The sequence below is a fragment of the Gobio gobio genome, assembly GCF_949357685.1.
Source record: "Gobio gobio genome assembly, chromosome: 8".
Classification (NCBI taxonomy): domain Eukaryota; kingdom Metazoa; phylum Chordata; class Actinopteri; order Cypriniformes; family Gobionidae; genus Gobio; species Gobio gobio.
The window spans coordinates 47151405-47179324 of NC_137114.1; the positions used below are offsets into that span (position 1 = coordinate 47151405).

Consider the following 27920-nt stretch of genomic DNA (forward strand, 5'->3'; position numbering starts at 1 on the left):
TGCTTAGATGAACGCGTGCCATCAGACAGAAAGAGCAAGCAAGATATTTACTGAACGCAGAACGAACCTCGCAACAGACTTTTAAAAATGCCGGTTAAAATAAAATGCTGTGTGAGCTCAACCAATCAGCATGTTCAGCGCCCAAGTCCCACCCCCGAAAGTTCCCGAACTTTGAAAAAGTACTACCTCGCGAGTAGGGCCGTTTTGAGGGGGAAATATTTACCCGGAACTTCATTAAGACCCTGGTTCCTGCGGTCGAAACACACAGAGTACCACCCCAAAGTTCCTAGTTCCTGGGGAAAGTTACTGTGGTGGAAACACGGCTTTAGTGTAGACACAATGTAAGTAAGAGATTTATTGAGCATTGTTGGCAGCTTCATTGATTGTAACGGAACTTGTGAGATTAACTGACAAAGCAACAGCGTTTTAGTGATCGTAAAGGGAGACATATTTTATCACAGATGAACACAACATTTAATTTTGAAGCCTAAATGCAGTCGCCAGAAGTAAAAAGCTAAAGGTAAGCTATAAACGGACTACACCACAGTCGCTCGACTTCAAAGTCACCATCACTACAAACTCTTCCAGTTTTTATCTCAAAACATTTTCCCAGAACGTTAGACGTTAGTTAGCATCTAACAGCTTCAAAAAATCGTGATGGGGTAATACTGATGTATTTTATGTCATAGAATAAAATGTGAAAGTGTTTTGAGGTTTTGTTCACCACAGACTTTATTTCAGCCATTTAACCCAAATCCCATTAAAAAAAAAAACATTGACTTCTCGGGACAATGGAACCAGAAGTGCTAAAATGCTAACTCGCTTCCATGTTTTGGCCTACAAAGTGATGTCATACCTGCACCACTCTCTTTCACAAACACTCTCTGGCTGCGTCCAAAACCTGGAAAATGCTGCCCACAATCCTGTGCTTTCCATTCTGTGACAGTTGAGCTAGAAAAAAAAAAGATGCATTCAAAAGTTTGCTGGTCAGTTTTTGTGTAAATGTATATTCTTGACCAACATTGGCCATTTCTGATGTCATTTCTAGCGAGAAATGACTAATGTATTAATTCGTTTATTTCTCACCAAAGCTCTCTCAGTTTTGCTGTAGATCATTAAACTGTTACACTGCCTTATAGAAGTCTGTCTGAAATCAGTTTCGTGAGGTGCCTTCATACACAAACGCTGCCTTACAAGTCATTGTCTGATATGGCAGCGAGACAACAAGTCAACTGTCTAGATTTTTGGACCCAGCCGTGATTTGATTCTGGAACCGGTGTCATGAGAAATCGTGTCCTCCTGTGAAATAGTGTCCGCTTAGGACCCAACGTGGTAACGCCTGATCAAAATGGGAGCAATAACATGCCTAACATATTGTAAATTATTTCAATTGATAAACTAAGTAATAATACCAATACAAAATCATAACAGTAATGTACCTATAATGTAAATAATAAAGGATAAAAAAAATACTAATATACTGTACGTATCCTCCCGTATAGAGGATATATATATATATCCTCTACGTATAGACCCGAGAGTTTGCCTGGTGTGCATTTTATAATTGTTCTTGCTATTTGGGATATGTAGGACCTAATAAGTACAATACCTAAAATTTGTTTTTGTACAGGAAGTAGTTTTTGCAGAAAAAGATGTCCTCATGTGAGGACAGTGGTTCTATCATAACTTTTTGAAATATTGTTTGCTGTTGGGGCCAGAAGGTCCTAATTAGTCAAAATTCTAAATTTCAGCTTAATACAATAAGTAGTTCTCTGAAAAATGAATGTCCTCATACGAGTACAGTAGGTCTATCTTACTGTATCACACACATAGACTCCATTGGTACAAAAAGTTAATTTGACACATTTTCACAGTTTATTTGAAAATGTAAACATCAGAGTGTAAAGCCTACATAAAATGTAAACAGCCTGAAACATGGCTAAAATGTAAACAGCCTGAAACATGGCTAATAAAACAGCTAAAGTGCAAACTGTAACAGTAACAAACAGTTGAATTCAGCAGAGCAGCCTTTGAACTGTGGCTTTTTTTCTAACTAGCTGCCTCTATCTTTCCAGCCTGTCTGGAATAGCCCCTATTGGCCGGTGTGAAATGCTGCAAAGCAGTTTCGTTCACTTTGCAAGCACAGATGCACATTGCATGTCATGCATCGCACACAGGATTTCCCAGTGCAGCCTTGTGCTCTGCAACGCATGGGGTTTTTCAAGGCCACCATCTCCGGGAGTTGAGCAGCACTGGAACGGACTGAGATATGGGGGATTGGAGTGATCCGAGATTTTTTGCCTGGTGGTGGAAGGTGTCCGTTCTCATTCTCTTCTTCTGTGACATGAGCACCTTCATGAAGAACATCACACTTGCTGAGGAATACCTGAGCCACTACCATGCGAAACTCAAGAAACTTCATGATAGATTTCCTTGGGGTGCCATTTTCCTGGTTATCTCTGCGATACAGCAGCCAGCTGTTGGCAAGGGCAAGATCCATGAAATGCATCAGCATGCGAATTATCCACTTCTTCGTCCACACAGACATTCGGTAGTAGCTCATCATTCTATCTGACATGTCTACACCTCCCATCTTTGAGTTGTACTTGCGCACGATGCTTGGTCTTGTCATGGTCAAATACTTTTTTCCCTTCTTGGACCACCGCTGGCAAGTATCTTCTGGCTGCTCTGAGTGAACAGTGGAGAGCATCACAACTGGCTTGTTGTCATACCACTTGACCACGCATAGTTTCCCATCTGCCCTGGTTACTGTGGAGACGGCACCTCTCCCTTGGTGTTTCAGGGTTTTGTCATCGGGTAACTTGTTCATTGCTTGTTTGACTCGGCCCTTCATCACTGTACCAGTAAGATAAATATCATCCTTCAGCATGTGGTCAACTGCTTGTATGGTGGTAAAGAAGCGATCACAATACACTTGTGTGCCAGCAGTGAGGGTTTCGGAAAGACGTTTGATGACTAGTGTTCCTAGACCCAATCCATCTGAGTCCGGAACCTTCGAAGCCAGGGTTTTGAACCTTGATAGACTTCAAAGTCTAGCACGAGTCCATCCACAGATGCCAGCACAAAGTTCTTCATTCCCACTGGATTTGGCTTTAGTGGCACGTATTGTCGGAATGGACAGGCCCCTGTAAACAGGATCATCTGCTTGTCTATTGAGACGCATTCTGGACGAACCTGAAGGCGGCAGCCAGTAAGTATACGGTCCATAAAAGGCCTCACCTTCCAGAATTTGTCGGTTTCCCTCTTATCTTCTGATACATCATAGTCAATAACTACTTTCAGATGGCTCCTAAGTTTGAAGATGCAATCACGTGACATTGTGTTACTAATGGCGGGGATTTGTAGGGCATTGGACCAAAACATCCTTATCTGTGGATAAGGCATGCAAGACATCAAGATTGCTGCTCCAAAAAAGTGATAAATCTCATCTACCGAAGTTGAGAGAGATCTCCCACTGTTACCCAGTGACATGGCATTTGTGCAGTCAGCAATGAGTTTCATCAGGTCTGAGTCAATGTACTGCTCCACATAATCCAGTGGCTGCCAATCTGTTCGCTCATCTTTCAGTCCATCATCTCCATCCGGAAACTGGACCAAATTTGATCTAAATGGAGCAGACCTCCAGCGTTCTCCACGTCCAGCATTCCTTGGTTCTGGTCTGGGCTCTCCATGTCTCTGATCTTCCTCATCCAGCTCATCATTCTCAATATGCTGTTGTTTATGTCCACGTCTGTGCACTTGTTGATGATTTGGCTGACTTTCATTCTCAGAGTCAGTATCTTCAGCTGCATCAGGTGGTGTGTACTCTTCACCGGAATCATCTCCTGATGAATCGGGTGGCGAAAAATCAGGATGCTCATCCATGAGGTCAACATCTTGTAAAATGACTTCGTCCACAGCAGGATCATTATCTTCCCCATCTGAGAGGTCCTCCACCTCAGAGTTGTTTGCAATGCCATGAGCAATTGTTCTGCTCTTGACAATGAAAGTTTTGCTATAATAACGTAAAATATCCCCATATGATGATAGAGACAGTATTGTACATAAATACATTTTTTTCATTCATATAATTTGAATAGATTTTTTACCTGGGTCATTTTTTTTTCGGGAACTGGGGTAGAAGGTTTTTGCTGATATTCCAGCCATTTTGTTCTCACTGACAGTGGTGTAATGTTGTGATATCACCACATGATGGTGTGGGCAGTGTCCCTAAATGTGGCCAACAGGTCTTAGATTTACAAAATTGACTATCATTGTGTCAAGAGGCAAAAATTGAATGTCCTCATATGAGGTCGTAGGGTCTCAGGAGAGAACAGGTGAACAAAATAAATACAACAGGATTTTTTTTAAACGTATAAACATTAAAGCAGTGCTTTTAAAATGTAGGGTACGTGCAACCGTGGTGTATAAACTAAGCTAATCGGGTAGCTGTATGCTATGCTAGAATGCACGCTAACTAAAAAAACATTAAAGGGTTAGTTCACCCAAAAATGAAAATTCTGTCATTAATTACTCACCCTCATGTCGTTCGACACCCGTACCCAGCTAACACAAATACGTGACTGTTACGTACCTGCAACGTAATCTGCTGACTAAACTTTCGTTGTGGTGACGTAACTAGTTACGTTGTGGCAACTGGAAAAGTGAAATTCCCGGATACGTTGTCACAACGTAACTTTGTAACGTTGTCAGTTAGTAACTGCAACGTAGTGGCAATGTCATGGATCAATAGTTGTGTGTTGGTAATCAGTTGGTAATTTTTATAATTATTTATTTTTCAATAGGCGGACATGCTGTAGTTTATCCTAATTTATGTCCTCATTTGCCCAAACTAATTTAAAGGCTATTTCAATAGCTGTGAATGACGAATGCAGACTCAAAGTGACTTCAGTTCATTTATTTTGAAAAAAACAAAAACGAACTATAAAACACACCCAAATTATTAAACAAAAACATAGGACATACAGCGGAACATGAATGAAAGCATTCAAGATGCTCTGTGCTCAGCATTATAAACATAATGTATATGCTATGCTAGCGACGTACCATTTGCTAGTTGACATTTCAAATGATTCAGGAAAGATACCAAAGAGGTATAAATAGTAACAAAAATACTTAAAGGAGACTGTAGGTAATGTTACTTAACCAATCTGATGGCGTTGTTGTTTTTTTAGATAACTTGCGATAAAACAGAGAGAAATGTCGACGCTGTCCTCTCCAGCTGTTTCTGTTTGTTTTTACGGTTACCATGGCAACTCTCAACGGCCACCAGGCAAGCGCGTTCTCATTCAGTATCTGTTAGATGTAGACAGGCCATGTCTGTCATTATTCCAAAGTTTTCTATGAAATATTATGTAATAAAAAGTTTAACACCCCAGAAAAAAATTACTATTGTTAATAATAATATTGATAATAATATTGCCTAATGTGTGCTCGCGCTGTGTGGCTCGCACTCTTCAGTTGAGGAGGCATGCGCTGGTTACGTCACTGTATATAAAAAGATTGTTCATATTCTTAATTGTTGAAAAGAAACATTTAACTTAAAGGGAATTTCAATCTTGTGTCTGACGTTTAATTACACAGTTTAAATGGCAAATTCTGATAATATGAACATAATAAATCAGAACATAAATAACCTGCAAATGATGGTAACGAAATTACGAGCAGGTGACGTTGCATTTATGATGCCAGTAAGTCATGGAATTGCCAATATATTACGAATTTAGAACGTATCTGGGACGTCCTTGGTTATCTAATAATGTTAGGAGATCGTACTGGCGACGTTGTGTGTTGGTAATTTGATGGTAATGATATTACAGGCATGCAACGTTGTAGTTACGTTGTCATTGAGTCATAAAATTACCAAAACATTACGTGTGGAGTACGTATCTGGAACGTTGTTGGTAATCTTGTAACGTCCAGATATCGTACTGACAAGGTTGTGAGAAGGTAATTTTATGGTAAGGAAATTACAGACAAATGACGTTGAGACTACGTTGTCAGTTAGTAAGTCATGAAATTACCAAAAAGTCCGAATAAATTACGTAACTGTTACGTCGTGTGTTAGCTGGGTAAGACCTCCGTTCATATTCGGAACACAAATGAAGATATTTTAGTACAATAGTTTTTGTGCGCAAAAAAAAAATCGAAATAACACCTTGCGCGAGAATATGACGTAGCGCCGGCGTTCGGGAATCCATGAAATGCACACTTTAACCCCATTTTGAGAACTACGCCGAGACCTAAAGCACGATCAATGTAGAATTCAACAGCTTAGACACGCGCGTCTTCCTCTGCTTGCAAACAAATCGCTTCTGGGTCATGTGTCCGAACTCCGGATCTGCGTCATATTCTCGCGCATGCGTCGTGGAGGCACACACGGAAGACAATAACAAGTTGGATAAAGGTGTTATTTTGATTTTTTTTTGTGCACAAAAACTATTGTCGTCGCATCGTAAAATTATTGTAGAGTCACTGTGGTGAGATGGACTTTGTAACAACGTTTTAAGTGCCTTTTATGGGTCTTGGGAGTGTAAATGTACTGAATGCCAATGGAGGCCTATCTGAAGCCTTTCTCAGCCATCAGCTTTCAACAAAAATATCTTAATTTGTGTTCTGAATATGAACGGAGGTCTTACGGGTGTCGAACGACATGAGGGTGAGTAATTAATGACAGAATTTCCATTTTTGGGTGAACTAACCCTTTAAGAACGAGATATGCTTGATTTCACAACTTATAGCTTCGGTTATATACTAGTATATGAAACATATGCTTTGCAAGATGTTAAAGACTATTTTAACACAATTTAAATGACAAAAAGCAAAACGTGATTTTGTAAGAATTGTAATCAGGCTCTGAACAGATTACCCATTAAAAGTTCTTTCAGCCAATAGAATCGCTCTGGGGTCCTAAGCGGACACTATTTCACAGTAGCACCAAGGGGGTAATCCAGCACCCGGAAAGCGTACCTTCCATAGGGGCAGCCATTGCTAACCAAGCCATCACCTGCTGTTAGCATCCCATTGACTCCCATTCATTTTGGCGTCACTTTGACAGCGAATAACTTTACATCTGAGGCGTTTAAAGACTCCATTTGTCCATTGTTTTTTTTTAAACAAACACGACAATGTATAAAAGGCTCCATTACCTTGTATCTTTCACTATCGCCCCGTAGAAGCTGTTTTTGTAAAAAATAGGCTAATGATTGCAGTAGAGAAATTACCGTATAGACAGGAGGAGAAGCTCGCTGGCAATCTTTTACTGCGTACTGGCGTGACATTTTTAAATAAATAAATACTATGCAAAATGACAAAATAATTAATCAGAATACTTACCAAAAGTTGCTCCTGATCACGCTCTCCGTCTCTGCAAGATTCAGTGATTCAGATTTCACTTTGCACAACTACTAGAGGACTTACAACTGTCAGACAGGTTGCTCACGTCACATCTACGTCGTCAAGCTCAGTCTGAGGCTGCGCGGGACGCTCAGCCATCAGGAAGTGAGTGCTTCTAATTGACTTCACTTTCCTCCGTGGAAGTCTATGGGGTCGCTGTGTCCATTTCTTTTACTGTCTATGAGTAGGACATGATTTCTCATGACACCGGGGGTGCTTCTCAATATCCCTCCTCGTTTCCTCGCTCCTCTGTCCTCCATCCTATGACCCGGAAACCGACCGAGCTCAGTCATCTTGTAGGACATCTCAATTCTCTAATTGCACCGCGAGGAAGTGAGGATCGAGGAGTGAGGAGGCTTCCTGAGGAGGCTTCCTGAGGAGTCATGAGCGAGGATACACGGGTGTATCCTTTGCGGAAGTGTTTTATCAACTAAACATGACGCACGTATAAATTCTCCTCCCCCTTCACATCTTGCCACAGTTTATTCATTATTATTATTATGTTTACATGTACAAGACACAAATGTATGTCAAATAACAACAACTGACAGTTGCAGAATTATATCAAAGCACAAGAAAATGAAAGAAACAAACTGTAATACTAAAAACAACAAATAAAAAGCAGTTAATAACTGGGAATAATTAGTTGTTATTAATAACTGGTAATATTAAATAAAATATGGACAAATGTGGTATTGTGTAGGGGTTGAAACTATTACAATATAAATAGTTATCTCTAATGTTCAAGAATCCCGATGTGCAAACTAAATCCAGCGGTGTAGGGTCATCATTAATTGATGACGCTTTGAAGTGACCCTAAAGGGAGCGAGGATATATCATTTCACTTAATTAAATTCCTCCGTCCTCACGTCTTTTCCTTGCATCCTTCCCTCGCATCCTAAAGGGGTGGAGCTAAGACGCGAGGAAAGGAGGCAAGGATGCACAAATAAGAATTGAGAAGAACCCCGGGCCTGTTTAAGAATATGCGGCCCCTTTAAGAAAAATGACGCGCACTGAGCATGCGCAGAAGAGAGAAGCGCGGGACGAGTGCTGAGAGAGACCAGTTGAAGCTGAAAGCGACGCTGTTAACGATCGTGAATGAAGGACAAAAGTGGAATATTTTCTCCGGATGCCTTATATTTCCAGTCTGCAGGTGAGAGATGTTTCTCAGATTAGAGAGTTTAACACTAATCAGCTCCAGGGTTTACATGTTTAAGGAACAATGTAATGAAATGCGTTGTGTCCTGCTTTATTATTAGAGTGTAATAATATGTTGGCAGAGCGTTTTTCACAGACTCTGACTCCATTACACCAATAAAATGTGCTTAATGTGCCACTTTACAGAAGATCTCAGACATCAGCATAATGAATGAGGGGAAAACAGGGAACTTTTGGAGACAAAGAGGCTTTTCAGCAGCTCAGTTAAACATGATGGTCCTGTTGTTTCTCTCAGACTTTGGACAAGAGTTGAAAAACCTTGTTTTAAATGCAATTAATATCTAACTTGTATCAAAATACTCCATAATCCTGACAGAAAACATATGTTCACTTCACTTAAATGTAATTAAAGGGTCATTCCATGTCAAATCAACAATTTTACCAATTGAATAGAATTAAGAATAGAAGGATATCAAGATATCTTCAATACTTTTCAACATTATTTGTTGTTCAGATATTCCTCTGTAAAAGACAAAAGTATCAGCTGTATGCAAAGTAGGGGTGTCATGATTCTGCAGGGTTTGGGCTGGACCCTCCTCCTGAGGCATGAGACTGAAATAGTCACACACAAAAACACAGTGATTTAAGGTAATGAACAGGCATTCAATTATATTTAAGTGTGACGACAACAACAAGCAAAAAGGACATTGGCCCTCATTTATCAATCTTGCGTAGAAACGGGCGTATATGTTGGCGTAAGATTATGCTTAAACTCCTTTCACCGCCTGATTTATGAAGCTGTGCGCACCTCTGAAATCCAGGCGTACGCAAAACCTGCCCTTGATAAATGCCGCGGCTGAAAACAATAGTTATTAGAATAACACGCCCCTATATATTCAAGTCTCTGCCTCCCCCATGCCCTCATTTTACGCCATGGACACACGGAAGACGGCAAAGAAGCGAAACTTCTCCGACGTGGAGATCGAGACCATCACCAGGGAAGTGGAAAAAAACTAAATTGTTTTTTTTGGAAGTTTAAAGAGTGGGATTAAAGGCGCCCACAAAAACAAAATATGGACCCAAATTACAAAACTGTTAATAGTGTGGGGGTTTTCTTGTTTATTGTAGGTGAAAAAAAGTGGTCAGATATAAAGATCGCCACAAAGAGGCGCGTCTCGGCACTGAAGAGGAGCCAGAGTCAGACATCATTGACAATTGATGTACGGTGGAAATCCAGTTTAAATAGCTGTTTGGATGAGAAATTACCTATCACAATGCATTATTTTACAGCACGTGTTTTGAAACAATTAGCATTTCATTTCGTATCACATCACATGTATTGGGGTGTACAATATAGTGATGATGATGTGATGTGGAGTATCATTCATTCACATTAATAATTGCATGACAATTTGTAAGATTCTTAAGAATTCGTATTATTATAATTTTTATTATTAATGACGCTTATTGTTATTTAGAAGAATGTCGTTATTATTATTATTTATTTTATTATTATTTAAAAGAAGAATGTCATTTTTATTAGTGATGCACCGATCATGATTTTACATGGCCGATTCCGATACCGATTTTTTTCAAGAAAACTGGCCGATTCCGATACCGATTTCCGATTTTTTTAATTTATTTTTTAACACAATAAAAGAATGAAAGTATACATGAACAAGATGTTTATTTGGTATTTAACAGGCTAAATTGGCTTTTGGCTAATGAAAACAAATCCGCAATTTGAAATTAACAAGAAATTTAATTGGAAATTAAAAGACTGAAAGGTGAAATTAAAGGCAACAACTGCATATTCTGCAATCCAAACAAAGATGTTACATTTCAAAGATCAGCATTTGTTTTTAAATTCAGTGTACAGAAAAAAAGTCTTTACCAGTGAAATTAAATAAAACCAAAGTATATAATTGTTCCAAAATGTTAAATCAAATAATGTTTAGTGCAACGAAAAAAAACTAAGAAGGTGCTTTTTAAATCAAATTAAGTCAATGTAATTAAGGTAAAATAAAAGGTAACACTTTAGAATAATGGTCATTAGTAAACATTAGTTAATGTATTAACTAACATGAACTAACCATGAGCAGTACATTTGTTACTGTATTAATAAACTGGTTCGTTAGTTCAAGTGTTGGACAGATCAGTTGTTCTAACCAGTCGTTAAAATGATTCGGTTCAAATGAGTCATTGTTTCGCGAATTGGACATTAGCAGACGCGTTGTGTGAGCAGATGAAGCTGAGCTGAACAAACGCTCACTATCTGCACTTGTGCAGGGCGCGGAGAGGTAGGCTCGCGCAGGAAAGCGGCTCTTCCTCAGTTCTCCAGTTTCCGTTTGTAACACACTAGTGACATGTTCGCGAATGATTGCAATATAGGCGTATGTGCACGCGGGCGCACTTCCGGATAAATCGGCAGAAAAATACAAAGAAAACCGGCCGGTCGCCGATCGCGCACTAGAAGCAAAAACTGGCCGGTTCCGGTTTTTGGCCGGTCAACCGGTGCATCCCTAATTTTTATTATTTTGTCAGTCTGAATTATTTTCAGTCCCAGTCCGTGCGCAGCTGCCCTGACATGTCAGGTAAAGCGCACAGGCTCGCAACTGGAGGAATACATATGCCTACAAATCAAATGCTTTGGTAAAGTCACACAAATTAAACATTGAAGTCCATGTTGCACATAAATAAACACTGATGTTTATAATTGCTATGTTGTTGTTGTTTTTACAGTGGGTCATAATATAGCATATCTTTGTCAGTGCGTTTTATGGTGTTAGGAATTGTCACTCAAAACGTGCGTACACCACCTCCTGAGCTGGCGTAGGATGTGAGCGTGCCGTACGCCAACGTCCATATTGATAAATCTCAAAGTCACCGTGGTTTTGGGTGTACGCCAGGTGTCCGCTGGAAATTTGGTGTACCTTTTGTTTTGATAAATGAGGGTCATTGTGATTAGTCCTATTCATGAAATATTATGAAAGTGAAATTATGTAAATGCAAAAAAAAAAAAAAACACTTTACAGAATAAGATGGTTATTTCATCACATTTGACTAAATGCATCACATACCTGTGTGGGGGGTGCTCGTGCTCTTGCAAGATTTTCTCGTCCAGACAATTGAAGATCTCATTCCGAGATATGTCATCCAGGTGGGGTAAAGTCTTAAAAGGATCTTTAAAGGATCCAAGGAAGTGCTCTAATTCAGGAACTGTGGAAGTCTTGGGTCTGAATACCTTTCTTCAAAGTTTGCCTCTATAGCAGATTTAACATCCTTTACAATTGTTGAATCTGTGTCACTGTGTTTCATAGATGTCAGGAGTGTGTGTTGTAGGGGCATGAGCATAGACACAATAGGCTGCTGTTTGGAAGTCATCAAGGTTGTGACTGTTTTCAGGGGCTTCAGTACCTGACATACATCTTCCAGAACAGTCACATCTTTTTTTTTATGTCTTTTTCTGCAAGTGCAGAATAGACAGAAGCTTGTTGTTCTAAATAGCGTGTGATCATATCATAGCTGGAGTTCTACCTTGTAATGACATCTTGAACCAGCTTGTGAGGAGGAAGCTGAAGCATGTCTTGTTTTGACTTCAAGATGGCTGCTGCAGTGGTACTTCTGTGGAAAAAAGTGATCACCCTCCTGACTCTACCTAAAAGACAGGAAATCTGGTCTACTCCCAACCCCTTCCGGGAGGCCAGATTCACAGTGTGGGCAAAACATCCAATGTGTGGAGACAATCCAGCTGCATGTGAGGCATTGACAATGTTCTTTGCATTATCAGTTGTCACAGGGATGGTTGAATTTTGTCTGTCCAACTTCCATTCCACTACCACTTCCATCAGCACTTCTGCTAAATGTTCACTTGTGTGAGCTTCATATATGGGGCGAGTTTGATTTTGAATTTTGAATTTCCCAGTCATCATTAATGTAATGTGCTGTGACAGTCATGAAGCTCTGTGTTGCTCTGGAGGTCCAGCAATCTGTGCTCAGACCTTCAATAATTTTCTCCTTTACATTATTGTACATGGAGGGAATCACCGTAGCTGTGAGATGTGTTCTATTTGGGATTTCGTAGCGTGGTTCTAGTACGCTAATTAAATGCCTAAAACCACCACCGAATAAGGTTGCATGTACGGTTCTATGAATACTCCTAACGCGCGCGCACTTGCACTTGCACTTGCACTTGCACTTGCACTTGCACTTGCACTTGCACTTGCTCTTGCACTTGCACTTGCACTTGCACGTTTTGAGTTACTTGGAAGTTTAATTCCAAATGAAGACGGAGGAGTCGTTTGTGTTACAGTTGTTGGTTTAACAGATAAATCTATGTTTTTGTGGTGCCTGCGGAGATGCCCTGCCATGTTAGTCGTGCTGCCAGTGAAAGAATATGATACACGCATATAGCAGAGCTTGCAAACTGTGGCTTTTTTGTTGACAATGCGAACGTTGTCAACATAACTCACTGGAAATCCAAAATACTTCCACACAGGCGACTTCAGTGAAAGAGGAGGAGGTTCAAGTTCTGTCGATAGGACTCCAGCATCTGCAGTTGCCATGCTATCTTTTGAGTGGCTGTAAGTTAGAGGAGGTTGACTCTCCAGCACTTCAACACGTGTGTTTTTTCCGCTTGCCAAGCAACCGAATGGGACATGGGGCGTGGCAGTATCGACGATTCCATTTTTTTAATTAGAAGTTCGAGATTGTGACTTAATTTTGGTCGATTTCGACCCTTAATACAAAGTGATCCACGTTTGGTTTTTGACCACTGAAATGAACAATTGATCAATTTGCTCATGAAACCACATTAAGATCTCCATATCTCTGGCATTTAACCATATGGGGCTTTAAAACGAAGATACCTAATGAAATGCTTGATAAGAACCAGAATATTAAGTATGCAAGCTTGGGGCAAAAACACTAAGTATTTTTTCCCATTTTTGAACAGCCACTGTTGGCATAAAATGCAACAAAGATCTAGACTGGGTAAACCCAGCCCGATCTGCCAGCGATTTGATTTCGCCCTGCATCTCAGGCTTGAAACCTGTACATATTTCTATCCTGCTTCTGTTACAAATTTGTGGGGACCAATCACAAACCGGCTTATCCACCTGGCTATTGGGGGGTTTAACACGATGACGGATAGAGAAGCGATGGATTGTTGGTCTGATTGGTTGAAGGACTACCCAATTTCATAGAGTCATTTGAACTATGCCGGTTGATCACACCTCTTGTGCAGTAGAAACGTCCGGTTACGTATGTAACCCTCGTTCCCTGAGGAGGGAACGGAGACGTACGTTAGTGACTAACGAATGGGGGTTTCGCTTAGAAGCCAATCATCTTCATCGTATTCAACAGCGCCCAATGGCAGTGCCAATGCCATGGGCATGCGGAATTTGCATGCGTAACTCCGCCCCACCTCGTGGGTATATAAGGAAGTACGCTGCGAACATCGCATTATGTTACTGCTGCAGGAGCCAAGACTGAACTCCGCGTTCCAGGCAGCACAGCTGACGTGGCTAAGGAAACGTACGTCTCCGTTCCCTCCTCAGGGAACGAGGGTTACATACGTAACCGGACGTTCCCTTTCGTTCAGTCACTACGACGTACGTTAGTGACTAACGAATGGGGGAACCTGTAAAACAGCGCCACTCAGCTGTCATCCAGTGCCCTGCGTAAGTGTGAGATCCCGCCACTTAAGGCCCTAGGACTCCCACTTATCACAGGATTACCAAGGTACACTGGGAAGCATATCCCAGTGAGGGAATGCCAAGGTGCCTACCGTAGGGAGGACTTAGAGAATACACATATGACCCGCTGAGGGTTGCATATGGAAGATCTCTAGGGTACCAGCCGAAGGTGGATTTTTAACCCTAGGGGTGGCAGGGACTTGCCAAGGGAAAGACACCTGCTCACTGAGGAGGCTTACGGTGGGAATACTCGTGTGGGGGTCGCCAGAGGGGAACCATGCACACGGAGCACCTGGCCGGACATGAGGGTCTGGGCTCGAAAGGGCAGACTGAACTGATGTCGGCGTCGACAGTGCTGGAGGAGCTCAGGGCTCTCGGGGAGCTCACCTGAGGAAATATCGCACGTATCCAGTCATGGGAGTGGAATGGCGAGCAAGCGAAGACACCTGAGCGTGGTCCATTACCGGCCCCTCGGGGGGGCGAGTACAAAGTCGGACACTGGCTCCACTCGGAGATTGTAGAATCTGGCGAATGTGTTGGGTGTCGCCCAGCCTGCAGCTCTGCAGATGTCTGTTAGCGAGGCGCCATGCGCTAGAGCCCAAGAGGAGGCCACACTCCGGGTGGAGTGTGCCCTCACACCAAGGGGACACGGTCGGCCTTGCTGCTGGTATGCCAAAACAATGGTGTCCACTATCCAGTGAGACAACCTCTGCTTTGAGAGAGCACTTCCCTTCCGCTCTCCACCATAACAGACAAAGAGCTGGTCTGAGGTCCTGAAACACTGCGTCATGTCTACGTAGGCGCGGAGAGCGCGTACTGGACAGAGCAATGCCAAGGCTGGGTCTGCCTCCTCCAAAGGCAGCGCTTGCAGGTTCACCACCTGATCTCTGGAACGGAGTGGTGGGAACCTTGGGCACATATCCGGGCCGGGGTCTCAGGATCACGTGAGAGTTAGCCGGCCCGAACTCAAGGCACGCTTCGTCAACCGAAAATGCTTGCAGGTCCCCGACCCTCTAAGCGAGGCCAATGCGGTCAGCAGAGCCGTCTTCATAGACAAGAGCTTAATCTCGGCCGACCGCAAAGGCTCAAGGGAGGCCTCTACAGAGCACTTAAGACTACTGAGAGGTCCCAAGAGAGAACGAGAGGAGAGCGAGGAAGATTCAGTCTCCTCGCCCCCCTCAGGAACCTGATGATCAGGTCGTGCTGCTACTTACCTTATTGTCTCCCAGGAGATCGTGGTAGGCAGATATTGCGGCCACGTACACTTAAGGGTGGAAGGAGACAGCCTTCGTCCCACCCCCTCCTGGAGAAACGAAGCACAGACCCGATCGGGCATTTCCAGGGGTCTTCCTGGCGGGAAGAGCACCATGTGACGAAGAGGTCCCACTTCAACGCATAGAGGTGTCGTGTAGACTCTACCCTAGCGGAAGTGATGGTAGCGACCACCGCAGGTGGAGGGCTACTCAAACCAGCCGCGTCCCGTCCAGAAGCCACACGTGGAGCTTCCAGAACGCTGGATGCGGGTGCCAAACGGTGCCCCGTCTCTGAGGAGTCTCAGAGGAATAGGCCAGGGAGGGGCTGTCGCAAGGAGTAGCAGTTCTGAGAACCAGGTCCGGCCGTGCCAACGGGGCGACCAACATGACCTGCTCCTTGTCCTCCCTGATCTTGCACAGTACCTGTGCGAGAAGGCTCACTGGGGGAAACGCATAATAGCGTAGCCCCGACGACCAGCTGTGCGCCAGTGCATCCGTGCCGACCATAGGTCAGGGAATAATACAGGGAGCAATGGGAAGAGTCCTGGGAGGCAACAGGACTACCTGTGCGTCACCGAACCGTTCCCATATCAGCTGGGCCGTCTGGGGATGGAGTCTCCATTCTCCAGGAAGTGGCTGAAGCCGTGAGAGCTCGAGGCTGCACGGTTCAGGACTCCCAGGATGTGGACAGCATGAAGGGACCTCAGATGCTTCTGACTCCATAAAACGAGATGGCGGGCGAGTTGAGACATACGGCGGGAGCGTAGACCGCCCGGCCGTGTCGTCTGTCCTGACTAGTACATGTTGACCCTTCAGCAACGCTCGGAAGCGGTGCAGGGCGAACCGTACTGCCAGCAACTCGAGGCAATTGACATGCAGAAGGCACTGGGGTCCTATCCAGGAGCCCGTGGCTGCTTGTCCATTGCACATGGCACCCCAGCCCGTGGATGATGCATCTGTTGATACAACAAGATGCCTGGAAACTCGTTCTAAGGACACTCGGGTCCGTAGAAAGCTGAGGTTCGACCACGGGGAGAGAGTCTGTAAGCAGGCCCGAGTCACTTGTACCCGGAGCGTGCCAGACCGCCATGCCCATCTCGGGACTCGATCGCGTAGCCCGTGCTGAAGCGGTCTCATATGAAGCAATCCGAGCGGCGTTACTGCGGCTGCAGATGCCATATGCCCCAGGAGCCTCTGAAACAGTTTCAGTGGAACCGCACTCTTGCCCTCGACTTGTCGAAGGGAAGTCAGCAGAGACTGCGCGCGCTCGCTCGAAAGCAGCGCGCACATGGCGACCGAGTCGATCCATACCGAGAAAAGAGATCCTCTGCGCGGGGCAAAGTTTGCTCTTCTCCCAGTTGACCCGAAGGCCCAGACGGGCTAGGTGATGGAGCACCAAATCTCTGTGTCCGCAAACCTGCTCTCGAGAGTGACCCAGTAAGCCAGTCGTCGAGGTAATTCAGGATGCGAACCCCGTGCTGCCGAAGGGGCGCAAGGGCTGCCTCGGCAATCTTCGTAAAGACGCGAGGGGACAGAGATAGCCCGAATGGTAGAACTGCGTACTGATATGCCCGCCCCTCGAAAGCAAACCGTAGGAACGGTCTGTGTCGAGGTAGAATGGAGACATGGAAGTAGGCGTCCTTCAGGTCGATCGCTGCAACCAATCGACTGGACGAACGCTTTCGAAAAGGCGTTTCGCTGTCAACATCTTGAACGGAAACCGGTGGAGGTAACGGTTCAAGACGCGCAGGTCCAGGATCGGTCAAGCCCACCGGTCTTATGGGTACAATGAAGTACGGGCTGTAACACCCGGAATTCACCTCGGCTGGAGGGACAGGTTCGATCGCACCCTTCGCCAGTAGGGTGGCAACCTCCGCTCGCATGACGGGGGCATTAGCCCCGATCATAGTGGAACGGACTCCCCGAAAGCGGGGAGGAACCTGCGCGAACTGAATCGCGTAGCCGCACCTGACTGTCTTCGCGACCCAGCGGGACAGCCCTGGAATCTGAAGCCAGGCTCCCAGGAACTGCACCAGCGGGGTCAATCGGACTACAGGTGTACCCGGAGTGGGGCAGCGATGCAGCGTTACCGACCCGGACAAGGGAGGCTGTTGGGCGTCCCGGTGTGGGGGTGCGGTTAACGGCTGCGTCCTGACAGAGGAGACCAGGGAAGGACGCGCGTTCCACTGGGGTCTGCTCTGCCAGGAGGCTGGCGACAGAGAGGGATGCGAGTGGCGGGACCCGTGGGTGGCGCGCACTGTCATCACCGGTCTCTGGGTTCTCAGAGACAGGAACATGAGTTCTTCCCAAGCGCTGCTAGCCCGGGGGCCAGCAGCGGAAGGATTTTCCCCCGGCCCTCCACCGGGGGAAGGAGAGGCCCTGCTACCATCCCCTGGGAAGAACTGGAACCCATCTCTGAGTTGTCCACTTCCAGCGTGGCGTTTAACCAGGCTGGGGAGCGGACTGGGCGTCATCCTCAACCACCTCCACGGCGCGGCCCGGGTGAAGGCTGCTGCTGGGGCCGGGCGGGAGGAGGGAGGGCGCCCTCGGCGGCGAGCGGACTGAGGCGACTGAGCCGGCGGCTGGTGCAGCAGCTGGCCGCCGGGGCAGTACGTGTTACAGCCTCAGTCTGCTCTGGGGCGGCCGAGAACTGTTGGGCGCAGTTCTCAGCCGCGCCGCCGAAGAGGCCAGCCTGGGATATGGGTGAGTTGAGGGGGCGGGCCCACTCAACGTCCTCCAAATCACCAGGTAAGGCCAGGTGTTCTCCCGGACCACAGCTGTGGACATCTCCCGACCCAGGGAGCGTGTGGCCACCTTCACCGCCCGGGGGCGGGATCAGTCGCGGCACGCAGCTCAATGAAGAGCCCTGGGTCGGCTCCACCCTTGTGCATGTGCAACGGGGCGGCGGCCTGCCCGTAGCTCTGCAGGACCACGCCACCGAAGTAGACGAGCCCACAGGCTTTGGGAGGGTGCTTAGGACAGCCACACCACGCCACGTCAAGCCCTCTGTGGACACCGTAGTGCGCAACAGAGAGTTCAACAGTGGGGGTGAGGGGGCCCCAGTGTACCCTAGGCCGCGGCCCCATCAAGGGCAGAGAAGGTGGAGGAGGCCACCAAACGATCGCGGGAAGCACGGGGACTTCCAGGACCGCGTGATCTCCTCATGCACCTCGGGAGCGAAAGGCATTGGGGGCGGGGCCCAACAGCTGTCGGGTGCCGTCCCCAAAAACCAATCGCACAACCACGAGCACTCGCGACTGGGCGGAGTTCCACACCAGCGCGAGACTCGCGGCTGCCCGAGATAACATGGCTGTCAACCTTAGGTCGGATCAGGCAGCGCTGACACACCCGGAGGCGGAGCACAACTCCTAATCGTCATCCCCAAAGGACTCCAGCCCACCTTGGGATGCGGCGATCGACATCTCACTGCTATCTGGAGCGTGAACGAAACGAACGAGGCGTCAGAGACGGGCCGCTGTTTCAGTCCAACACTCGCGGGTTTAAGCAATGTGCAAGAGGGGGCGTGGCCCGAGGAATGATCGTCGGGGTTCTTAATACCACGGCACCGCACTCAGGTCACCCTGGCCACCAGCCAAAGTACCGCCTCACTCGGAGACGGTAGATTGGGGTGTGGCAGAGGGGACTCTCTCTCCTCACGGAGATCACTGAGACTCGACCGCAACATCGCGATGGTCACGTTCCCGCAGTGGGAACATGACGCATCCACAAACACTGCCCGAACGTGCTGAAGCCCAAACACATCGAGCAGTGAATGTGCCCATAGACAGCAACGGAGATCGATCGCACCCGGAAGTGCACGGGCGAACCGTCTTGAAAAAGACGTGCCACGCGCAAGCTCTTTTTGTGAGAGGAAAGCTCTGCAGAGTGCCGAAGCGCCCAGGGAAACACACACACAGCTGTTGCAGATCACTGCACAGATCAGCAGGCAGGCAGCATGAGATCGCTGGAACGCGCCGTAACACCAACACCCTGGAGAACCGCTGGTCTCTCGAAGACTGAAGAGAAGACTTCAGAATTCAGGCTTGTAGGAGTGAAGAGATCCTCTTGGCTCCAAAGCAGAAACATAATGCGATGTTCGCAGCGTACTTCCTTATATACCCACGAGGTGGGGCGGAGTTACGCATGCAAATTCCGCATGCCCATGGCATTGGCACTGCCATTGGGCGCTGTTGAATACGATGAAGATGATTGGCTTCTAAGCGAAACCCCCATTCGTTAGTCACTAACGTACGTCGTAGTGACTGAACGAAAGGGAAATACAGAGCAGACTCCCCAGACCAGTCTTAAAAGATTGAGCTTGGTCTGGTGATAGCCAAACAAACGAAAGTCAATATATTTTACTAATAGTCCTACCAATCTCTGTTTAAAAGTAAAATAAAGCTGCCATCTTTTTTAAAGTCATTTTTACCCTCCTGTAGTTTGGTTCCGAATATCAGGAGAAAATTGTCATATTGACCCCCCTCTAAAGAATTGGGGATTACTCAGTAAATATACATCCATGACATTTAATATTTTGGCTTTCATCAATATTGTCTTTCTTCAGTAAAAAAATATGAACAAAATCATTATAAATTCAGTAACTTCTCTTTGATTTTTCCAGATCTGGTCCTGTGGGTGTCAGTATCTCACAGTGATCACAGTTCACACCTGCAGTGAAGCCCCTCCCACAACAATTCACCAATAAATACTGGGAATATTCTCATCATCCTACAAGAGTAAGACAAACTCCAGGTGTAGCAGCTGAAATCTGTGTGACTGTTAAAGATGGAGTTTATTAAAGAGGAGATTGAAGACATGAGTTATCCAGAACCATCCAGAATAAAACATGAAGAGACTGAGCAACAAATAGGTTGGTGTCCATTCTTGATTCTTCATTATTGACTGCTTTAGTAGCTGTGAAATAATAATCAGTATATGGATGATAAATGATAGAGAAATGCATCTAAATGATCATATTTTATCAGTTTTAATTGTAGTGAATGACAGAACTGACCTTTGCACATTAAAGATACTTTAACACTTTACAATAAGGTCTCATTTGTTAACATTAGTTAATGTATTAACTAACAATCAACAATACATTTGTTACAATATTTATTCATCTTTGTTAATGTTAGTTAATATAAATCCAGCTGTTCGTTGTTGTTTCACGTTACTTAACAAATGTTAACAAATACAACTTTTGTAAATGTTGAAATTAACAATAAGTAAGATTTAGAGATGCACCGATGTATGATTTTTGATCGAATTACAACCATCGGCATATCGACTATAGGATGAAAATGGCCAATATAACTAATCATTAATGGTTTATTAATGAACTGCGGGAAGGCACTGAGCTGTATAATGTCTGCTGCATAATCCAAGATTATAATGTAATATTCCTGTTGCACTGCTGTCTGTGTTTTAATCAGGGGCATAGTTTATGGGGGGGATGTATATAATATTCAATATTCAAATCCATCAGGTACAACCCCCCCCCCCCCCCCCCCCAATATTTCAACACGAAAATCACAGTAGATCAAATGAAAAATATGTAGAATTCATTTCTTTTGTAACAATAATTTTGTTCCTAATCAAATATGAGTTTGTCATAATAAATCAGACAAAAAATACTCCCCCTCTATTGAACCGATTGGTAATGCCCAACCAATGAGTCGCACTTTCACCAAAACAACGCAAGTGGTGTTTGAATGGGAGAGCGCACGGGTAACGTTAGCGCCAAAAATGAAGAGAAGTGTTGCACAGCGGACTATATTTAACTGCTGGTCAGAGAGGGATGAAAAAAAAAATAAAGCATGTACTGAGAATGAGGTATGAGAATATTGTGTAATAGCTAAGTACACACCACATATATTTTAACTAGCTAATCCATTGCAATGTATTTAGCTATAACTATCAGTATAACAAGTTACCAAAGCAGCCGTCTGTTATCCTAATTCATTTTTCAATAGTGTCTGTAATTATTTTTTACATAATAATTTTAGCTGCTTGAGGTAGCCTACTAGGGGTGCACGATATATCGATTTAATATCGTTATCGCGATATCACGTTGCCCGATATTATATCGTAAGTCTCGCGATAATTATGCAATATTTCGTTTATGACAAAATGAGACGCGTTTCACTGTACAGTATATACATTCTTTATCGGATTTTTTTTTTTTTTAACCGGGTCCCTCCTACTCGCTCCAAAGCTAACCGTCACTCTCTCACTTCTCCCTCCCTCCCTCTACACACACACACACACACACACACACACACACACATTTGTCGGGCCGGCTCGACGCACACACCAGCGCACAACAAAACGAAGAGAAAGAAAAGAAAGGACCTAAAGAGAGAGCGAAGGGAGCGAAGGGAGCAAGTGGAGCAAAAGAAAGAACACAAAAGTAAGAAAATGAGTGTTGCTCAGGGAGAAGATGAAATAGTTAAGAACCACCACAAGCCTATTTTTATTTCTCTCCGTTTTAAATATTTCTCTCAGTTTATTTCGGCTCTCTTTGAGTGTGCCTTTCAGTCTACGCGCTGATATGAGCAGATTTCCGATCACTATGCACAAGTTAGGGGTGTTTAGCCACGCTTGCAATGCTGGTGTCAGAGAGTTATACTCACGGAACACTATAGTTATTCACAATCACAAGTTCATTATTTGAATGCGTTTAAAAGCATTACGTTACCGGTTAAACATTTCATTCGCGCGCTCATGCACTGTTTAAACATGCGCTGAGCTCGCGCACTAAAAGCCTGTCAAACACGTGATTACTGGACTAAGTAGTCTTATTGCGCTAATACTGTCAAATACACACATGGTTAACATAAACACAGTCGGTTATGTCTAAAGTGAAAGTAAAATCGCGTGTCTGTGTATTAGATGTGTAGAGGTCTTACATTGACAGAAGCGCAGCCTTTAGTGAACATGCTGCCGCTAGTCCTTAAAGGGACAGTTCACCTCTAAAACAATGTCATTATTTACTCATCTAATGTTGTTCAAAGGTTTTTTTAAAGTATAGTTTTAGGTAAGGTTTTTCCAAGTCTTTTAAGTAAAATTCAAAAAGAGTATTGCAATAAAAACAAAAAAGTATAATAAAAATAATAATAACTCTTTCTGTTCCTGTCGGCTAAGAAAAGAATAGAAAAAAACTGATGTGACAAGCCATCAGAACCGAACCAAAAACGTGGTTAAAAAAAGAGGTATGTATTGAATCGTGGACTAACTGTATTGTTGCATCCCTACTGTACAACCAGATATGATTATTATTTATTTATTAATGTTGTACCAGTCCAATATGACTGTCAGTTGAAAACCTTTAAACCTTGTGTTGTAAGAATTTGTTTTATTTGTTATTAATCTATTTTGATGCGTTTTCTGTAACTTTTGTAATTTTACATAGGCTTAAAAATATCGAAATTAATATCGATATCGCAATATTCATTATCGATATCGCAATATCACATTTTTGTGAATATCGTGCACCCCTATAGCCTACTGCTAATATTAGCAGCCTCTCAGCCTCTACCACAGGGGTCTCAAACTCAATTTACCTGGGGGCCGCTGGAGGTAGGCTCTGGGTCAGGCTGGGCCGCATCAAGTATTCCAAAAAAAAGGAGCACAACCGATCCAATCTTCTCAATCTTTATTATTAACAGTTCTTCAACATTAGTGTTTCTTCTGAACATGAACTGTTCCTCTGAATTTGAACTTTCCTTCAGAACATAGGCTTCTCTTGCCTACTCTATTTTTTTAAATAGAGCCTAGAGAAATTAAATCATTATGTAATAATGAAATAATGAATGATTTTAATTTTATTTAAAATAAATTACTAATTCAAAGCAAGACTGTAACCAGGTCAAACAGAACAGTGAACAAAATTCTAGGTCTATTTCTATTCGGGAAATAATCTTTTTGGGACTATTTGCAAACAATATTTGCATTAATTTGCGTCAAATATATTATTAATACCGAGATCCTTCGCATGAGTGAATAAATACATATGTGTTCACATGTGAATTCCCCAGTAGTCTGGTGGTAGAAATTAGGTTCTTCTTCCTTAAAATCAAAGACGTTCCTCAATGAATGTATATTAAGAGTTTGGACACGTTTTTGTGCAATTTGGTTTGTGATTTCACCAGAAAGAATAAAGTCTCTCACCGCAACGGCATTAATAGATTGACGTGCTTGTCTGTGTGTGAACACTGTGCACGAGCCAAAAGAGAACGTAAACCCCGCCTACTTTGATTTGATTGGCCATCTCAATTATTTTGACATTGACGAACGCTGTTAGACCACATTGGTTTCGACTGTCTGATCAGCCTCACATTCTGTTCCTGTCAATCACACAGTGTCAACCAATTATACTGCATGAGGGAGGGGCGAGCCAACTCTCTCACGCACACACACACAAATTGAGGCATCAAGCGTGGCACACGCAGCAAAAAAGGTGCTTTTCAGGACAACGCGCGGGCCGCACTAACACTAAACTTTGATGCCAAGTAGAGGGCCAGTGTTCTGCGGGCCGCGAGTTTGAGACCCATGCTCTACCACAAAGTACATTCATACTTCTGTTCTTTATCTGCTAATGCAGCTTCTAGTCAACAAATGAATTACATATGATTTGGCAACATGTACTGTAGTGTATTCAAACCGTTTCGCTGTCGGTGTTTTAAATGTGCATCTGATGTGTCAGCGCTCTCTGTGCAGCGTGTGCTTTCCACTCAGCCTCATGTGTCAATGTAAACAACATCAGTGATAGTTTTTATTTCGCCTCTAGAGGCCGCTCTCGTGCTATATAATACCAGCAGACCCTAGTTTTTATTTCGCCTCTAGAGGCCGCTCTCGTGCTATATAATACCAGCAGGCCCTTCACAACGCTCTTGTGCTGTGTAATAAGAGTGCACCCTTTTCAGCCGCTGCAGCAACAGCCGCTCCAGCAACAGATGCAACCCGGAAAAACTATCGGTATAGATTTTTGCTGATAACTGATTGTTCAACCGATCAGCTATCGGTGCCGATTAATTTATTTCATATGTATCTTTGTTCTGTTGTATTTATGTTGGCCTGCTGAATGTTAAATGGATCCAGTCGATGTTCATTAGAAATGATTTGATAATGCAGCAATAAACTAGCTAGTAGGCTAGAAGTTAATGTATGCTTTTCTTTTTAACTTTGCTGATTTAAAACATGATCAAAACTATCTATTTTAATGACAAAATTTTGAATAAGAGGGCAATGACAATACCCGAATCGGCCAATAATTGTCTGTTAAAATCGGTATTGGCCCCAAAAAATCTTATTGTGCATCCTTACTAATATTAATAAATGCTGTAGAAGTGCAGTTCATTATTAGTTCATGTTAACTAATGAAACCTTATTGTAAAGTGTTAAGGGTTATGAGGTTAAATGTGAAAATTTAAAACATTTAGCAAAAAACAAGACACAGTCTGTGTGAGTATAAAGTCAGATACTTTATACTCACACAGACTGTCTTGTTTTCTGCTTAATGTTTTCAATTTTCACATTTAACCTCATTGAACTGATTCTGACTACTTTATATTTTTATTTTAGACCAGATGGAAGTGAAGGAGCAACGACACAAACTAAATGATGTAAAGAAACTCTGTGACTTCAAAACTCAAGAAACAAAAGCCAAAAAGCTGCACATCTGCTCTCAGTGTGGAAAGAGTTTCCAAAATAAAGGAAACCTTAACACACACACAAGAGTTCACACTGGAGAGAGACCGTATACATGCACTCAGTGTGGAAAGAGTTTTACTCAAGCATCAGGTCTCAAATATCATCTGCTCCGTCACTCTGGAGAAAAAACATTTAACTGTGATCAGTGTGGGAAAGATTTTATTTCTTCATCACATCTAAAACAACACCTGATAGTTCATTCAGATGAGAAGCCTCATGTGTGTTCTCTCTGTGGAAAGAGTTTTTCACGACTGAACAGTTTTAAACTGCACCAGAAAACACATGATGGAGTGAGAGATCATGTGTGTTGTGACTGTGGGAAGAGCTTTAGTAGAGCTGGACATCTGGAACGGCACCAAAGAATTCACACTGGAGAGAAACCGTATACATGCACTCAGTGTGGAAAGAGTTTTTCTGATGCATCAAGTTTCACTAAACATCTGCTCCGTCACTCTGGGAAAAAACCATTTAACTGTGATCAGTGTGGCAAAGATTTTATTTCATCATCAGATCTAAATGACCACCTGATAGTTCATTCAGATAAGAGACCTCATGTGTGTTCTCTCTGTGGAAAGAGTTTTTTTCGGCTGAAGAATTTAAAACTGCACCAGAGAACACATGATGAAGTGAGAGATCATGTGTGTTGTGACTGTGGGAAGAGCTTTACTACATCTAGTCAGCTAAAAGAGCACCAAAGAATTCATACTGGAGAAAAACCTTACAAGTGCTCACATTGTGACAAGAGTTTCACTCAGTCTGGATCCCTGAAATCACATGAGCGAGTTCATACTGGAGAGAAGCCGTATTGCTGTACTCAGTGTGAGAGGAGTTTCAGACGGTTATCAAGCCTTCATGCTCATATAAGAAAATGTTGCAAGTGAGCAGCATGTGTTTCATGTCAAATAATGAGAGCTTTTTCTAAAAGCACAAAATCATCATCTAAATTAATTTTGTTAATTTGGTAACTTCAGTAGCCGCGTTTCCACTGTCACTTGCGGGGCTTGATTGGGTCTCTTTAGGGCTTCCTTGGGGCTAATGGCCAGGGTTTTTGCCCCGCTGAATACCTTGGTCCTAAGTGGGCCAGCTCGGGCTTGAGGAATAGCTACGAACAAAGGCGGAGTTTACCTGAATTCCCTTCAGGTCGGTCACGTTCGACGTACGTCGGACGTCACCAACAAATTGGGATCACTTCAGGGAGCCCCTATCAGCTTCGAGATATAGAGAACAGGCCAATGGGCCATTGGCGTGCAAGATTTGCATCTCGCGTTCCACCCCGCACCGCGGGTATAAACAGGAAGCGAGAGCAGCACACTATTGTCATTCACTTCGGACCCGAACGGCGTTGATGAAGCAAGACTGCTTTTCTAAAATTGAGCCTATATACAAGAGAGATACTCCAGAGAACGAGAGGGACACTTTGTGTTGGCGAAAAGGCTCAATCTGCGTGATTGCGTGCTCACCGCTGCATCAGCATAACAAACTGCTGTTCTCACAGCAACTGTCGGTTCGGTGAGGGCGTTTGTTTCAGTGAGTGCAGACACAGGACTGCACTTACCTCCTGGTGCTGCCGCAGTCTTCCCCTGGGTGCTTCAGCACTGTTGAAAGAGCGTTTACTCACAAAAGAGCAACACGGGTGTGACACTGCGTCTTTTTCAAGACGTCATTGACGCCTGGATGCGGTTGTTTCCTGTCCTGACGGCCACGATCCCTCTCGCATAAACATGTTGAGACTGCATTCGTGGGTGATCCATGTTCTCTCAGGGGAACGGGATCACATCGACACGCTGTTAGTCTCGCCTTCCGCGTGAGGGTTTGAGTGTTTAGCGCGCCGTCTAGCTGCCGGATGGCCGCGCGCAACTCAGCGCGCTTCGCTCGGCGTCTCAGATGCGTGGTCGAGACTATGAAACCTCAAACAGAGTTGAGTCCCTTCGCTTATACCCCGATCTAGTTTCTTTTCTGGTGCACCAGAAAAGGGGCTACTTTGGCTGATAAGCCTGGGTGACCTGAGGATTACAGTGAGGCTTCCCTGCTGAGTACATCTCCGTGGGCCCCCCACTCCTCTATCGCATCGCAAGCGGTTTATGTTCTCTCATGAGAGCATAACCACGTCGGCGCGTTGTTCGTCTTGCCTTTTTCATAAGGGCTTGAGTGTTCAGTGCGCCGTGTGCCGTCTCACGGCCATGCTCACTATCTCACATGCCTGCTGGTAGCTTACGGATGGGATTGCTGGTCCTTAAAAAAAAGGGGACCTAGCGTTTCATTTGGGGCTCTAGCAGAGGACAGATGTCAACCGCTGCATCGGAGAGAGGGCTGTTAAGTGTTGAAAATGAAGATGATGCTGAGATTCCCACTATAATAGTGGGCGCTCATGCTGAATCAGATTCGAGGCATAGTGCAACTCATAAATCGCCTTGCCAGCCCCTTGCCTTTTCCCGGATGTGCATTGGAAGGCTTTGGCATTGTGGAACTATTTGGTGCCAAAATATGGAACACCAATAGGGCCATAATCTATATAAAGTTTTCCTCTCTCTCACTACCCTCATCGGTGGGGGGGGGGGGGGCAGTGCCACTGGCAGGCCTCCTCCGCCCTGCTTAGTGCACAAGGGTAGTTCTGAGCCGAGGTTGAGCTGCGCACAGCGCTGGCCCTTGGCCAGACGATGTCCACCATGGTCCAGAAACACCA

The 27920-nt window shown here is 44.3% G+C and overlaps 1 protein-coding gene across 1 annotated transcript; it reads left to right on the plus strand.

Moving 5' to 3' along the window:
* The first annotated feature begins 8439 nt into the window (after positions 1–8439).
* On the plus strand, positions 8440–26434 carry LOC307129905 (uncharacterized protein). Its single transcript, XM_079822706.1, has 3 exons — positions 8440–8569; positions 20145–20393; positions 25109–26434. Exons 2-3 carry the CDS (start codon positions 20309–20311, stop codon positions 26116–26118), a joined length of 1095 nt encoding a protein of 364 aa, XP_079678832.1. The 5' UTR covers positions 8440–8569; positions 20145–20308; the 3' UTR covers positions 26119–26434.
* Positions 26435–27920: the final 1486 nt, after the last annotated feature.